We start from the raw sequence: 16,699 nt of genomic DNA on the forward strand, positions 1-16,699 counted from the left end.
AGATTTAGATATAAATTCACGCATATTTTTCTTCCCTTATTAATAAAATATATTAAGTAAATAATTATAAAATTTTCTATAGCATGAGATTAATTTCAATTAAAAAGCAAAAGAAGAAAAGAGTCCAAAGGTTATATTGGTAATTGCATTCTTCAATGCAAACAGAAACAGTTTTATCCGTTAATAACGGAAAATAATTGAAAAAGGAAAAAAGAAATGCAGCTGCTCTCCCCCTCCTCTGCTGCTGCTGCTTCTCCTTCCGCCTCCTCGAAAGCAAATTTCAGTCTCTTCACTTCCTCGCAAAACACTAACCAAAAATGCATTAAGTACCCCTCAAAATTGTCCTTCAAAATCCCCACCAGGAACCTTTCAATCCCATCTTCCTCCAAGCAATCTTCTCCGGTTCTCGACCAAAGACCACTCTCCTCCGAATCATCGCCCAGAAACAGAGAAACTGAAGGCAATATCAAGTCGGAGAAAGACTCTTTGGAAGGACTTCTTGTGGCTCGCCGGCCGGTGGTTGAGGTTTCTGGTACTGAAGACTCCAGTCAAGGTAGTGATAATAATGTTGATGATGGTGAGAAGAAATCTTCAGCGATCATCGATGCTGGTCTCGAGGAGTTTGCCAAGAAGATGCCAATTTTTGAACCGGAGAGAGTGGAGGTAGTTGGTTCTTCTCAAGACAAGCCTCTCACAGTGAATTTGGATTTGGCACTGTACAAGGCCAAGGTTTTAGCTAGGAATTACAGATATCCAGAAGCTCAAGAGATACTAGAAAAGGTATATATGGATCAACCCTCTTTTTTTATTTTAAATTTTTTTTTGGTTATATTGTGATTTTAATCGGATATTTGGGAAATTTGCTGTGCGTTTAAAATTGGGTTTTTGATTTTGTTTGAAGTGTATCAGTTATTGGCCGGAAGATGGGAGGCCATATGTGGCTTTAGGGAAGATATTGAACAAGCAATCAAAAATAGCAGATGCTAGAGCTGTGTACGAGAAGGGCTGCCAGGCAACTCTTGGTGAAAATGCCTACATTTGGCAGGTCAGTTATATATATATATATATATATATATATATATATATATATATATATATATATATATTAAATCTCAAATCAACTTCTGCAAATGATTTAATATAATAAAGTTTAATCTCTTTATCATGTAGATTTAGGACGTAGAAAAATTTAAAAATGATGAGAAATGGCTTCTAGGAATTTCAATTCAGAATTAAAAACTAAACCATTCATGTGTGAAATTCCTATAGAGGTTTAATTTCTGGAAGAATAGCAATTTAGTAAAATTTTTTAGCAGTTTGGACATTGGCATCATACATGGATAACAAGAACTCTGCCTACCTGCAACTGTTCTTCAGCATTCTGGACCTATCTGTCCTAAATACGTCATATGAACATAAATTTATGAAAATCTGTAATGCATATGTGCATTTGCCATCTCCTTGATAATACATCAGATCAACATATGCTTGCTTCCATGTCATGGCAACTGAAAAGCAGATTTGTTACTTTATTATATTGTTGTATACAGGAATTGTTCTCTATCTAGATCTAGTTATGATTTTAAAACACTGAATCTTAATGTGATTAGTCAATGCTTTAATTTCTTATTGTTGTTGTGTTGATCCAATGATTGATCTCCAATCCCTCTAGTAATATCGCTCTGGAAAGGTTTAGTCATCTACTTCTGGAACTGTTTGCAGCTGAATTAGTCCAGATTAAAATCGTGTGAGACACATCTTAGTTACTGATAGATTACCATAAGTACTCATTAATAGGGCTGCCCCTAAACCTAAATAGTAGATAGTATTGGAGATTTAAAGTGAAGTATCATCTGGTTGCAATCTTTTTTTTTACACACACACACACACACACACATATATATATATAGCTCATTTCTGATTAAAATAATTTTCTTCTTATCAATGAGGATTGTCTGGTTGTTAAAACTTGGAATTTCAACTGGAGGTCTCTGGAGACTGGTTCAAAACAATGGGATGAGAAATTGACTTTATGGAATTGGTTAGCCCTCTTGTTGTGTAACTGAATGCGTGATGCTGCTCTAATTGATCTTAATCTAAAAGTAAATTGTTTTTTGTCCCCTAAACGTAAATTGTTTTTTGTTCCCTAAACTGTTCACTGATTCTTGGAATTTAATGTGTAATATTAAATTATTAATGTAGTGAAACCAATGATACAACATGAATTGCATTCTTTTCTACCTTCATTCTTGCTTTAAAGCTTACAAGTACTTGGGTGCGTGGTACAGTGCTGGGCTGTTTTGGAAAATAAGATGGGTAATATAAGGAGAGCAAGAGAACTGTTTGATGCTGCCACAGTTGCTGACAAAAGACATACAGCTGCTTGGCATGGTTGGGCAGTTCTAGAGCTAAAACAGGGAAATGTCAAGAAGGCAAGACAATTACTTGCCAAAGGCCTTAAGTTTTCTGGTGGAAATGAGTACATATACCAAACACTAGCATTGTTGGAAGCTAAAGCAAATCGATATGAGCAAGCCCGTTACTTGTTCAGGCAAGCCACTAAGTATAACCCAAAAAGCTGTGCCAGTTGGCTTGTAAGTTCTGAGCTTCCTAAACATTCTTATCAGTAGCATCACAGAGTTACGTCTTTAACAATGTGCTTCTTACTTCAATTCATTTAATTATTTTGACATTAGGCATGGGCACAATTGGAGATGCAACAAGAAAACAACCTTGCTGCTAGGCAACTATTTGAGGTGTTACTTTTTATGACCGTAGTCCTTTTTACTTCATTTAGATCACGTTCACTTACCCAGCAACCCTTAGTTTAGACTAGTGGTAATATTTTTACTGACAAAATGTTATTTCTTTGAATTATTTTCTAGAAAGCAGTGCAGGCTAGCCCCAAGAATAGGTTTGCATGGCACGTATGGGGAGTTTTTGAATATAATATGGGCAATATTGAAGCGGCAAGAAAACTTTTGAAGATAGGCCACTCACTCAATCCAAGGGATCCTGTTCTGCTTCAATCTCTTGCTTTACTGGAATATAAACACTCTACTGCAAATCTTGCACGGGTGTTATTCAGGAGAGCAAGTGAATTGGATCCAAGGCATCAACCAGTATGGATTGTAAGGCATTTCTTCCTGCATTACCAAGAACTATTAATGAAACTCAATCCAGTTTATTGTCATATTTTTGTCCTTGATTTATTAGTGAAAACTTGATCCCTTTCCTCTCATATTGTCATCATTTCAGAATTTGCTAATGATAACACAATTATGCATAAATGATTGAATCTAAAAATGTAAACATCATTCCTTTCTTCTCTTTTTCGATTATTGTAACACTTATGCCACTGGGTTGGAGTGTGGAATATATTTTTTTTTTTTCTAAGGGTAATCTTTCAAAAAGCATTGTAGTTGTCCAATTATGCCTTTGGAATTTCATTGCATGTTAATACAATCAAACAATAACTAGAGCAACTTTATTTCCCTGCACATCAAAATTGGGATTGCAGGATTCTTTTGTTTGTAAAATGAATGTAAAAGTTGATCTGACTGATTGAAGTTCCAAACTATTTAGGCCTGGGGATGGATGGAATGGAAAGAAGGAAATGTATCCACCGCTAGAGAGTTATACCAGAAAGCTCTTTCAATTGACTCAAGTAGTGAAAGTGCTGCTAGATGTCTACAGGTAATGCCTACATACTCTGATGCTTGTGTAGATAGTGTTGTTGTGGCTAGTTGCATTTAGCTTATCTGAGCATATATGTTTATTCCAATTGCCATCTCTGGCAGGCTTGGGGTGTTCTAGAGCAGAGAGTTTGTAACCTGTCATTAGCTCGTAGACTATTTAGATCATCATTGAATATAAATTCTCAAAGTTACATAACTTGGATGACCTGGGCTCAATTGGAGGAGGATCAAGGAAATTCTGTTCGTGCTGAGGAGATTCGTAACCTTTATTTTCAGCAGGTCAGTAGCTGCCTTCTTGCCTGCAGCAACATTGTTTTCCCCTCAAGTATTTGCCCATCTTCAAGCTGACCTTATCTTTATATTAAATATTATCCTCAGTTCCAACCTTGCAAAAGCAAAAAAAGTTCTCAAGCAGCCTTAAATCATGTTTACATTTGCACAGCTTCTCAAAACATGAACCACCTTTAATTGCAAGTTTTAATAATTTCAAGAACTTCACATCTTAAAGGTAAATATATTTTCATCGTGTTTCACAGCGGACTGAAGTTGTGGAGGATGCTTCATGGGTTATTGGGTTTCTAGACATCATTGATCCAGCACTTGACAGCATAAAGAAACTCTTGAACTTGGATCAGAACCTATACAGTAAGACACAAGAATCTTTGAAAAGTATATCAGGAGAAAGTGAAAACGGTAGTGATGGTGGTCCTTCTAGTGATAATGATGCCAATGCTATAAAAAATGGAAGTGGCTTTGATTTGAATTCTTTTATTAAAGAAAGGTTGTCTCTAGATCCAACGAAGTTGGATATTCAGCTAGAAACATCTGGGACTCCTGCACCATGGAGAGTGTCCCAAAGAAGAATATGGAGATCAAAGAAAGAAACTACCACAAAAGTGTCAGATGCCGGGATTTGACAAGTTAAATTGTGAGAGTGGCTGTGGAGTGGAATGCAAGCTGCAGCTACTTGAGGCCAAGTTAATTTTTCTGAACTTTACTCATTGACATCAACAACTATTATATCAGGATGTGCAGACAATCTATAAAGTTGTTTATCCCCAAAGAATATGAGAAAATTGGGTATTTCTGTATCAACTCATTTACATTGTAGACACTATTATTACCTGTTGTAGTTGCAGTACTTCCAGATTCTGTTAAATAAAAATTTATATTCTCACAAATCCATTGGTTCGAACATTCCAAAAATCATTTGATAAGCATAGATATACATATATATGAGATTCTAATTATATTTTATAGGTGTATCCTACCATACATCTTATGTCTTTGGTCTATGATAAATCGAGTATGGAAAAGTAAAATCCATCAATAAGTTATATAGATTGCTAATATTTTTTGTTAACAAATTAAATCTCAGTAAATTTGTTTCTCCGAAAATTCAAATTCACTTTAATTCCTTAACAATTGAAAACACATCATTACCTTTTGCCTATAAGTTGTTTAAATCAATTGAACTTTTAATAGACCAAAACCATCGTTTCTAGCACCTATTAAGAGCTTGAAAATGGTGACCTACAAAAATTGAAAATACATCATTTTAAGGCTAAATTACTAGAAAGGTACGTACTTAAAATTATGAATTGTAATACATACATATCTTAATTAATTCTGATTTTTGTTTGGAAATTTTGAATTGTCCATTGATTTATAAAGTGGTGAATATCAAAGACTCCACTAGTCCCTGCATGAAATTAATTGATATCACTAAAAGTTAGGGAAAAAAAAAAGTTAGAATTTTTTTTTACCACAAAGCATGCATTGGGTATATGTGAATTTATGATAGTAATGTAGTAATTCCTATCTATTTTATACCATTTTTAAGTGTGTAATAGTTGAATTACATGACAATTTTTTATTAATTAATCAAGCATAAAATATTTAATACTTTAACACAATACTGTTAGGAAATGTTTGGTACGAGGTTAATAAAAAATAATTGTTACCTTATAACTTTTAACTCTAATTAATGTTACTTAAATATTAAAAAAAGTGTAAGTTAACTTTTCACTTCATTAATATTTATATATTAATACTTTATTGAGAGGTTAAATGTTAATTTGAAGGGTTTAGGTTAATAATTACCCTAACATTTAACTCTTAATTTTTTTAATCTTATGCCAAACACATTCTTAGAGTTTTAGTGTAAATAAATCAAAATTTTAATTAATTAGTATATTATATTATCTCCCTTATTTCTCATAAATGTTCTATGCACCAATCACAAATGCATTTTTTTTTTAATTTGTTATTACTATTTATAATTTTGCTGCTATACCTAAATTAAGCAGTATATTAAATGGCTTAAATCAATATACATAGACATTATATAGATGAGTGTAAAGGATTTAGAGTATGTATTATTCATTTTATTGATAAAGTGTAAAATACTAATAATATATGACAATCATATATAAATTCATTCATTTTATATAGTGTTATATATGAATGAATTAATGATTGGCATATAAGTATTTTAAACTTCTTTTCTTTTTCAAATAAAAACACACTTTTAAGTGACAAGGAGATTTTATAAAAGCTAGTTCAAAGGCTCACATTTCTTATCAATAAAAAAAATTTAACTTCATTGAAAAAATATTTAAGAAAGTTAGTTTAATAATATTTGAAAAAAAAAATAATAAGTCTGTAAATTTTTAGTTAAGGTCTAAATAAATTTAAAATTAAATTTTTTTTAGCTAAATAAAGACTGAACTATCTGATTAAGGTCAAATAAGTTCACCAAATAAAATATTTTTTTAATAATAAAATATTTTTTAACTTTAAATATTAAAATTTATTTATTATTTTTAATTAAAATAAAATTGAAAAATATGAACACACATTATTTAATATTAAAATATTATTTTAATATTTTATTATTAAAAATAGAGAAAATAGTATTTAATTTTTTTGCCAAAAATTAATCTATTTAGATTTAATTAGAAAATTTTATTCTTATTTGATCTAAAATTTAATTTTAAACTTATTTAACCATTAATTAGAAAAACAAATACTTATTTAATCTTTTAAAAGATAATATTTTCATAAAAATAACAAAAATTATAAAACTTAATATGCGTTAAGACAAAAAAAAAAAAAAAAAATTTATGCGTCCATCAACAAAAATATGTAAAATGAGACTTATTAATTAGCTAGCTAGAAATGAAATTTCTAATTAATTTAAGATTTCGGTACGCATGCAAGCTATGGATATATAGTTGCAATACTTGCACTATCCACCGAAATACTTGGAATAACATATATTAATCAGCTGTAAGCAAAAACTAAAAGTCTCTAGGATCAACAAATACATTTCCCCCTTGTTCCATGACCACCTGTTCATTATCCTCACCACCATTTACTTTCTTCAAGTACCAAAGATCATCAATAAATGACATAGACGACTCATGGGGCACATACTCCATGAGAGGATCAGAGACCCCTAGCTCGGTAATAATAACCTTGCAGTCCTTCACATTTTCAGCCAATCTTGATGCAAAGTTCCATATAGATTTCATGAGCTCTTGTAGCCTCTCTCCTTCTCCATAAAGCCCATAAAGAAATAGGAAACCAAATGGCTTCTGCAGTGAGTCACATATTGGTAATTTAAGGCAAGGGAAAATCTTATCTCTTGCATGGCTTAAAGTTGCATGAAAAAACTTAAGTGGATTATGATGAGACTTTCGAATATGAAGTTTGTATGCATCACAAGAATTCCAAATGCTAAAGATTGCCCAAGAACTTGGAGTTTTACTAATGATGTCTTCTTCTTCTTCTTCTCCTTCTTCATTATTCTTGCTGTGCAAAATAATCCATTCATCTTCTTTAAAATAAGAAACCCAAGTACCAAGGCTCAGCTTTTCCTTCAGTATAACATCAATATCTGTTGGATATATATCTTTGCCTCTTAGCCTGTTATTGTACAAAGAAATTGCTTGGTTTATTTGCAGCTTTTCTATCTTAATATCTTGAGACAAGCCTTTCACAGGGAGACTAGCTGGTTGAACAAATATCACCAATGAACTAAAGCTCATGTAATTACACTTGGAAGTGAAGAGATCGGTAGACGCCCCATTGTTCTTTTCTGTGGCTAGGAAAGTATAGTGTGCTCCATTTCCCACCAGCCATTCTTCAACTGACTTCACAAGTTTTAATCCAATCCCCATCCGTCTACAATAGTGTGGAAAGATTTATACTTGGTATTAATTAGCACTAGCTAGCATACAAAATATATATATGAATATATATATATATATATATATATATATATATATATATATATATATATATATATATATATATCTAAGTAATTTTGGCATGAAATCAAAGAAAATTATCAAAATCACATAGCCAAATGTGTAGCAGAAATCCTCATGGTAACTTGTTTTTTTCCCATCTACATCACTTAAGCCTCGTACAATGCAAATGGGATGCTTATTTCAAGTATAATTGAGAATTTAACCTACAAAGCTCTCTATTTGCACCAAACTAATGAATATACTCGAGGCTTTCATATTGTTCAAGAAATAATAGAGAAAACTGTAATTTTCATGTTGAAATTCAAAGAGAGAGAAAGAGAGAGAGAGAGAAAGAGCATATACCGATATTTAGGAGAGACTCGAAGGCCAAGAATGCAACCCAACCTCACATAAGTTGCTCCAAGTCTAGTCCCCACACACTTGATGCATCCTCTAACCACACCCACAAGTTCCCCATTTTCACTCAGCTCCGCAACCTGTAGGCCATTTTCAAGCATATCAGTGGCCAAGCAATCTATTTATTTTTACATCGTCTTATGGGGACAAAGAGCTAAAGTTTCCAAGGGAAATAATAATAGTAGATGGATAGAAATTAAGCAATTTAAACTTCCAATATATATATATATATATGCCCATAAAGGGTAACAGAAACAGAAAACAGAAACTCCCTCACCCACCAGCATAACATGAACAGGATAAAACCTAATCCTACATAAGGGGTCACCCATCATGTTGGTGAAAATGGAGACCTCCTTATTAGACCCTATCTCACAATTCTTCTCAAGTTTCCCCACCACTTTAACATCTGTGTCTTCATTGTATTCCCTAATAAGAACCTTCTTCTCTAACTTGTCAACCATTTCTTTGAATAAAATACAGCTGAATCAATACGTTCTGTTACTGGCTAGATCTGAGATGGGAAATATTAAAAAAAAAAAAAAGCAATGAAATCCTTCTTGAATAGGCTAGCTGCCATAACCACCTCCAGTTATATTCTTATATATAACTATACAGACTAGTTTTTATTTGTTTATTTATTTAATTTTTTTTTAATTGCTTCATGGAGTTTCTTCTGTGAAAATGACATAATCAATTAAGTTTTTACTATCTGCTTGTGAACCAATGATTTAATTACCATCTAGTTTGCTTGACGATAAGCAGTAAACCATTTACGAGGGCTGTACCACAAAAATGGAACAATAATGTTACGAAATGATTCGCTGAATCTTTGTAATCATTGTAATATTTACTTTTCAACGTCTGTTATATAAGGTCCTATACTTGCAGCCTTTTGAATATGAGAGTATATTATATAAAATCGACTTTACATAAAATTTAATTTAAAAATTTTTAAATTAAATATTTATATCGAGAGTCCTATTAAATAAATTAAAATATACATATAATTAGAATAATATATACATAAATATCTATATAAATATTTAATTTAAAAATTATTAGACTGAGTTTGTAATGGCCATATCCTTTAAATATAGCACCGAAATTTTTTTTTTTCTTAAGATTATGTTGGTGCTGCAAATTTCAATAACCTTTCAATTGATCAAAGAGAAATCATTTTTTCTAGTTCAAACTCTAATTGAAGTATTGCAAATACAGGAGCATAAAGCTTTTCAAAGTTTTTATATTAAGTAATCAAATGGCTGCACCATTAATATGAGGATTAAGTTGCAGGTATATGCATACGAGTGGATAAAGTTTTCAACAGACAATAGACAGGTTCTAGTTTGTTTGGTAATGGGTTGGTTTAAGGCTTGTTTGGTTCAAATGAATCACTTCCTGATAGTTCTATTTTTCAAGAAATAATTAGTTATCTAATTTAGAGTAATTAGCTTACTTCCTGAGAAATAAAGAAAAAACGATGTCTCACAACTAAACCAGTCAATTTTTTTACACTTTCTGAAAATTGGGTATTTCCTAGCTCACTTACCTCTAATCAAACAAAGGCTAAGTGTGATGAAACACATGCAAACCCTTCCGAGTTACTTATACATAAAGGTAAGTCCAAAAGAGATGTCAGCAAAGCTTGATTGACAGAATGACGAAATGGAGAGTGGTATTCATTTGTTACTATTCATTTTGTTTTTTTGTGTTTTGCTGTTTTATTCTCTGCTACGTATACCCACCAGCCATCACTAATAGAGGTAGTAATCGAGCATGAATTGGAGAACCATGTGAAATGCATAGCTGAGCTGATTTGATTTTCTATATAGTTTCAGATGATATCCCAGCTGCTGGAAAAAAGTGGTCTTTAAATTCATAATGGTTTATTGTCTTGTACCTCTAGCTACCCTACCTGCAAGAATCCACATTATGCAGCGACTTTTGAATCTCATTATATAACAGAAGTTTGAATAGTGATGCAAACGTCACATTAATGGTTAGCTATATATATATATATATATATATTAATTTAAAATTTTCTTATCCAGTTTTAATATTTTGATTGTCCCAATTATGTACATAATGGTAGGTGTGACAAATAGGAATGGCAACGAATAAGGTACCCGCAAAAATCACCAAACCCGAATCCGAACCTGATTAATATTATCATCTCAAATTCATTTAAATTTATTCTCAACTACTCAAACCAGTCTTAAATCCAATTATTATTACAAAAAAAAAAACTCAAACCTGTATATTTTATATATTTTAATTAATATTTTAAAATTTTAATAATTTCATAAAATATTTAAATTATATTTTATATAAAATAAAAAATATAAAAATTTATAAATATTATTATAAAAATATATATTTTATATTTAATTAAGTATTTATAAACGGATTTGGGTAACGGATACCCAATATATAAAATCCGAACCCGATCCAAATCCGCCACGGATATTATCGTTCAAACCCTAAACTGTCTCAAACCTGATTATATAATATCCAAACCCGTCCTATTAGAGTTCGATCGGATCGGGTATCCGTAAAAATCTGACCCATTGCTATCCCTAGTGACAAATGGTTGAGTCAGACATATTTAAGTTCATATAATTTTATTTGAGTTATCAAATTTAAATTGATTTATAATTTATTGATATTATTAGGTTAAAATAATATTTTTTGAAGAAATTAAGTATATTATTTTAGTTTTTAATTTAAGATACGAAATCAATAATTTAAATTTAAATTAATTAATCTCCAATTAAGTTATATGAATTATCAATCGACTAGCTGTTTACGTGAATTGAAATAATTATCTTAAACAAAATAAATTTGGATCATATTAGTGAATTAATTCAAAATTTACAAAATGATATCAAATGTTATATTATTTGAAAAAATGTGATAAAACTCCCAAAATATTATTATTATTATTATTATTATTATTATTATTATTATTATTATTATTATTATTATTATTATTATTATTATTATTTATAAGCAAAACTCCCAAATTATTGATGTATTTATCACCTTTATTCATAAAACGAAATGTAAAACAATTTTCAGGTATTGGATTTTCCTCTACCTGAAAATCTTGGCATGTTCTCCTGGAGCTTTGGAGGTCTTCCTTCACTTACCCAATACCCACGCATTAAATGCTTTGTCTGAGATAAGTTTCCTCAATAGAACCTGATTTTGAACTTGTTTATCTAGTTCTGTTTTGAGTTTTGACAATGGAAGTAAGCACCGAGTCTTTCCAATCTAGATTGGAAGCTTTTTGTATAGGTTCATTTGATTCCTTCTCGGTTGGGTCCATATTCAGAAGAGATCAGTGAATATAGACAACTTGAGATGGATGGAGGTAAATCAGCAAGACAGTAACTGGGGAGAGACTAAAGAGAGGAGAGAAAAAAAAAAAAAAAAAGGAAAGGGAAGAAGGGGTTTCTGTTTGGTGAGAGGATATAAGTAACTGAAGCAAAAGGGAAAAATTCCTAAGAAGGTTATATAGAGAGATTGAATCATAGAGAAATTGCATATGAGCTTTTTCTTTCTTTTAGGTTTAACATATGCCAAAACAAATGGGGCGTACAACTGTTATATTTTAAAATTTTTCCATTGATTCAATTCCATCCAGTTTTTGATCAAATTTAATAATTGATTTTTTTTAATTAAAGCCAAAACACATCAGTGCAGCAATCATTTCATTAACAAGTAATAAAACGAAAGTTGTTTGGAAATTCAAAGACCACAAGACAATCCCGCATAGTGAAACAGGTGAGCTGATTTGGGCCAAAACCCACCCAGTCCTTGATAGCCTCGCAAGTACAGAAGAAAATTAGTATAAAAATGCAGGCAGAAGACCAGAAATCCAGTCACCAGTGGGCGCGGGAGAGGCACGGCGCTGTAATAATGCAAGATACGTGGCACAATCTGGGCTTTTGACAACAAAAGTTGCAGTTCCTGAAGGAAGGGAAATACCCAAAACCCTAAAAAAACCTGATCACTCCTCAGAAATCCCAGCTGTACTTATCCACAAACAGGGAGGAATCATGCTTAGTTGCTCCTGCACCAACACCATAGGTGCCAACCACGTCAGGACAGGGGGAATGTTACAACGAGCAGCGGTTCCATTGTCCGCAATGTTCCTCATCCTCTTTGATCTCCGTCGCTTGCGGCTGATCTCGAACGATGACATTGGAAGACTCTTCGACACAACATCACTGCCACCGCTAGATTCTAGCTGACTTATGGTCTCGATAGATTGAACTGGGCACTCCTGCCAGTTCAGAGTCTCCAGGTCTTCCTTCATCTGATCGAGCGAGAGTGAGGAATCGTACGGCCATAGTTTGTCTTTAAGCGTGGAGCGCTGTGGCTTCATCAGGTCTATGGCGCTCAATGCATCGTACATATTACGCTGAGATAGCACTGAATCATTAAAAGGGAACAATAAAAAAACACATGGCTTGGGGCGCCTGTGTATTTTCTTGAATCCATGTATTAAAAATCACCTTTTTGCCAAAAAAAAAAAGTGAAAAACAATAATTAATAATTAATGTCAAATATTCGTAACAGAGAAAAGTTGATAAAGTTCTTTTTGGTTGCCCAGAAAATGGGAGAGAAAAGTGAAAATATAGCTTACAACACGTGCACAATAGAGCAGAAGAATGGAAGAAAACGAGTAACCTAGTTAATTTGAATCAGGTTGAACGCTTCGTCATAGGGATTCTCAAGGAAATGCTGGTAACCTTCGAGCGAAATAGTCCTCTTGGTCTCTCTCCCCATTCTGTTTCCTGTAACAAAAATTTCAGTGTGTATAAGCAGTGTAATTCTTGCCGAATTGTAACTGTCAATTCAATGACGATATTGCCATTGTGTTTGCAGCTGGAACCAGCCAAAAATTATAAGAGAGTGTTTGACTACACTTATAAAAATCAATTTGTAAATTTTTTATAAATATTTAAAAAATTAATATATTTATAAGGGTTTAATTGCACCATCAATCCCTAAACTTTGAGGTACTTTCAATTTCATCCTTGAACTTCGATTTATTAAAATAAAATCATTGAACTTAGTTTTAATTGCAATAGCAGTCCTTCATCCCATAATCCGCTCTAAGATCTGGCGACTTGCTTACGTGTCAGTCCAAAGCGTCATTTTAAAATAAAAATAAAGTCGTGTCATCCAAATCCTCTTGTTAGGATCTTTGGCCTTGGGTTTTGGTAGCTTAACAGGCTTCACTGGAGGAGCTCGCATTGGGGAAGGAGTCTACACATGCAACTGCGATGTAGATTGAGGGTTAGACCCACTTGGTTGCAATGATTTTCCAATTAGATCAGATTTAGGCATAATTTGCATTATATTTTCCTTATCTTTCTTTACCCTATCAATGTCACCTCAATTGGGTATGTGAACCCAAGAACTAGCTTGCACTTCTTGAACCTGATCATGCTCATGCTCATGCGCCTGATCCTGATCCTGATCATCCTCACCAATTTTATTTCTAATGGGTCGGTACCATTCCTCAAACCTGGAAAGAAACTGATCAGCAAGATTATAAACATTGAGCCCTTTAGGATGGTACTTCATGGCATTGTTGAAGGTTAATCTCACATCAGCAGCAAAATCCAAGGGCAAATCGTACAAATTTTCCCCAATTTAGATTTGACAGTACCCAAATCCATAGGATTCTTGATTATATCACAATAATCATGAAGCTTCATACCCCCAACATCCACCCGCACATTAAATACATATGCATGCTTGTGCTTCATCAATTTCATCAAAATCTGGGCACATTTCTTCATCAATTGGCCATGCTCCGAATGAATCGATCGCTTCATATTTTTTGCCCCAAATCCAAAATTTGTTGCTAGAAATGGCCGCTTGTTCCCCAATATTTTCTTGTTGCTGTTGGTTGTTGCGATTGTTTTCTTCTTATGGAAGTTGGAGCTAGATCTGATCTGGAACTCAAAGGAATCGATTCAATTCTTCAACTGCCAGATCTGTTCCAACTCTACAACCAATTGATTCTTCAGCTCTACTAGTTCCTTCTTTGAATACGATGCTATATTAAACATCACATATCCATTGCTGTTGAAATCGCTCGCCGGCCTCGAGGACTCGTCGTTTGATGCAACTAGTTGCATTAAGGTTGGTGACCCATCAAAGTTGACAACAAGCAAAGCCGCTTTGAATTGTCATCTTTTGGACAATTTAGGGTTAGGGTTAGAGAAAGGGACTTCGCCCATGAATTTAGCACTACCTCTAGGCTGTGGCTGCTTCCAATTTGGTTACAGATGCCACGAAGAGTCCAGTAGAAATCCACAAAATCAAAAAATGAGGGAAGAAAAAGCGATTTGAGAGTTACATGCAAAGGGTTAAGGTTTGGGGATTTCCCTGGTAAGGATTTGGATGATGTGGCTTTATTTTTATTTTAAAATGACACCTTGAATTGACACGTAAGTAACTCACCAGATTTTAGATTGAATTCCGGGATGAAGGACTACTATTGTAATTAAAATTAAGTTCAATGATATTATTTTAACATATTGAAGTTCAGAAACGGGATTAAAAATACCCCCAAAATTCAGGGATGGAGAGTGCAATTAACCCTATTTATAAGTGACTGATAGCTTGTTAATGCATTTAGTAAAGAAATGAATTATAAATACATTTATTATTAAAATGATTAAAACGATATTAAATGATATTTATAATAAAATTTTAAAAATTAAATAGAAATAATATAGTAAAATATTTAGTCAAATTAACTTATAAGCACATAATTTATAAACATTAAAATAAAAAATTGAGTCCTCATAATTTATTTTTTTTAGTTTATAAACGAAAAAATTATTATAAATAAACATATCAATATATTTTTAAAATTTATACATTAATTTAATCAGCTATAAATTAAGATAAATACCCTGCATTCTCAAAGTTTCAAACATGGATAAGCCATAAGCCTGGCCAAGATTTAGTGTGAACGCTCTAACTTGAAACTAAATTAAATTAAATTTTAGTTGAATTTGAAATGTTTCATATAATTGAAATCTTATCATTACTCCAACTAAGAGTGTTCATGAATTGATTGTTCCCAATAAATCTGACCGACTCAAACCAATTATACAAACTGAAAAATTGGGTTAAATCACAATATTAGATTGATTTAGATTATTGACTTTAAATATTATTATTTTTAGTCATAAGAGAGAATAAACCACTGAATACCTAATGCTATCAATATTCTAACTAATTTTATCTCCTCTTCTGCGATCTCACAACTTTAAGTGAGGGTCTCTAACCATTGCCGAAACCTTTAGAGACTTTAAACCTTGCCATCGACGGTGCAAACGCCATAAACATAAGAGTTTTCTTGAAAGCACAGAGTTCTCCAATTTTCTCAGTTCTATCTTGTTTGAGTTTTCTCCTAGGTTAGCATTTTGACAACATTGAACTTATTTTCAATGGATAATGTGAAAATACTGGGATTATTTCTGTTTCTGATACTTTCTGTGCAGGTCTATGCTTTGAGGCTATCAATTGTTGATGTTGCTTGCTTATTACTTTTTATTTTGATATTAGTATCGATGTATGAATTTGGGCAGCCATCGCCACTGCAAGGCCAATTTATTTTTATCATTTCTTCTTTTGGATTCTTTCTATTTCATACATTTTATATTTCTCTATTTCTTTATGGGTTTAAATTTTTGCTCATGAAATGGGTTATTTGTGTTTCCACTTGTTATGCTCCTTTACAAAGTATGAAAATAAAAGGGTTGAAAATTTTTGAAAATTGGAGGAGATTTTAGAGTTGATTCGAAGCTGGTCTTTTTTTCAATAAATCCTTTACTATAAAGATAAATTTACTTGTTTTTATTTGTCATAAATTATAAGTCACATTTAAAAAAAATAATTTATTTATTAGTGTTTTAATATATTCTTGTTTAATATGTATTCAAAAATAATTATTTTCAATAAAAAATTAATAACATGAATTATTTATTTTTTAATAAAATAATATAAATAAATGATATATCAAGAAAAAATTTATAGCCGTAATTATATAAATTGCATAAACATAGCTTTTTCTCCCTAAAATACCCCTCACAGTAAAATCCCCAATTCTTTTCAACATTCCTTCAACTTCAAACTAGCGCAGAGATATGGAGTCTTTCTCTTTGAGCCTGTTTAGTATTACTTTTGATATCATGCATGGCCAGAGCCTTTAAGTCTGAGTTAAGTATAATAATATTTGTATGGTTTGAGGTGGTTCACATTTCAGAATTCAGGTAGCCGATCAACGGGATT

General features: G+C 32.2%; 2 protein-coding genes and 2 pseudogenes across 2 annotated transcripts; 1 reads left to right on the forward strand and 3 right to left on the reverse strand.

Moving 5' to 3' along the window:
- The first annotated feature begins 181 nt into the window (after positions 1–181).
- LOC110656320 (protein high chlorophyll fluorescent 107) lies at positions 182–4,879 on the forward strand. Its single transcript, XM_058144904.1, has 8 exons — positions 182–780; positions 902–1,045; positions 2,289–2,594; positions 2,697–2,756; positions 2,886–3,131; positions 3,586–3,696; positions 3,801–3,977; positions 4,235–4,879. Exons 1-8 carry the CDS (start codon positions 217–219, stop codon positions 4,613–4,615), a joined length of 1,989 nt encoding a protein of 662 aa, XP_058000887.1. The 5' UTR covers positions 182–216; the 3' UTR covers positions 4,616–4,879.
- Positions 4,880–6,974: 2,095 nt separating this feature from the next.
- Positions 6,975–8,951, reverse strand: LOC110656321 (probable N-acetyltransferase HLS1; annotated as a pseudogene).
- A 3,123-nt stretch (positions 8,952–12,074) lies between these two features.
- On the reverse strand, positions 12,075–13,156 carry LOC131179509 (uncharacterized). Its single transcript, XM_058146380.1, has 2 exons — positions 13,070–13,156; positions 12,075–12,800 (listed from the first exon to the last, which is right to left on the reverse strand). The coding sequence occupies exon 2, from the start codon at positions 12,792–12,794 to the stop codon at positions 12,387–12,389; it is 408 nt and encodes a 135-aa protein (XP_058002363.1). The 5' UTR covers positions 12,795–12,800; positions 13,070–13,156; the 3' UTR covers positions 12,075–12,386.
- Positions 13,113–16,601, reverse strand: LOC110656186 (transcription factor GTE2-like; annotated as a pseudogene).
- Between the last annotated feature and the right edge of the window lie 98 nt (positions 16,602–16,699).

Source organism: Hevea brasiliensis, chromosome 4, assembly GCF_030052815.1.
Source record: "Hevea brasiliensis isolate MT/VB/25A 57/8 chromosome 4, ASM3005281v1, whole genome shotgun sequence".
In the NCBI taxonomy this organism is placed as follows: Eukaryota; Viridiplantae; Streptophyta; class Magnoliopsida; order Malpighiales; family Euphorbiaceae; genus Hevea; species Hevea brasiliensis.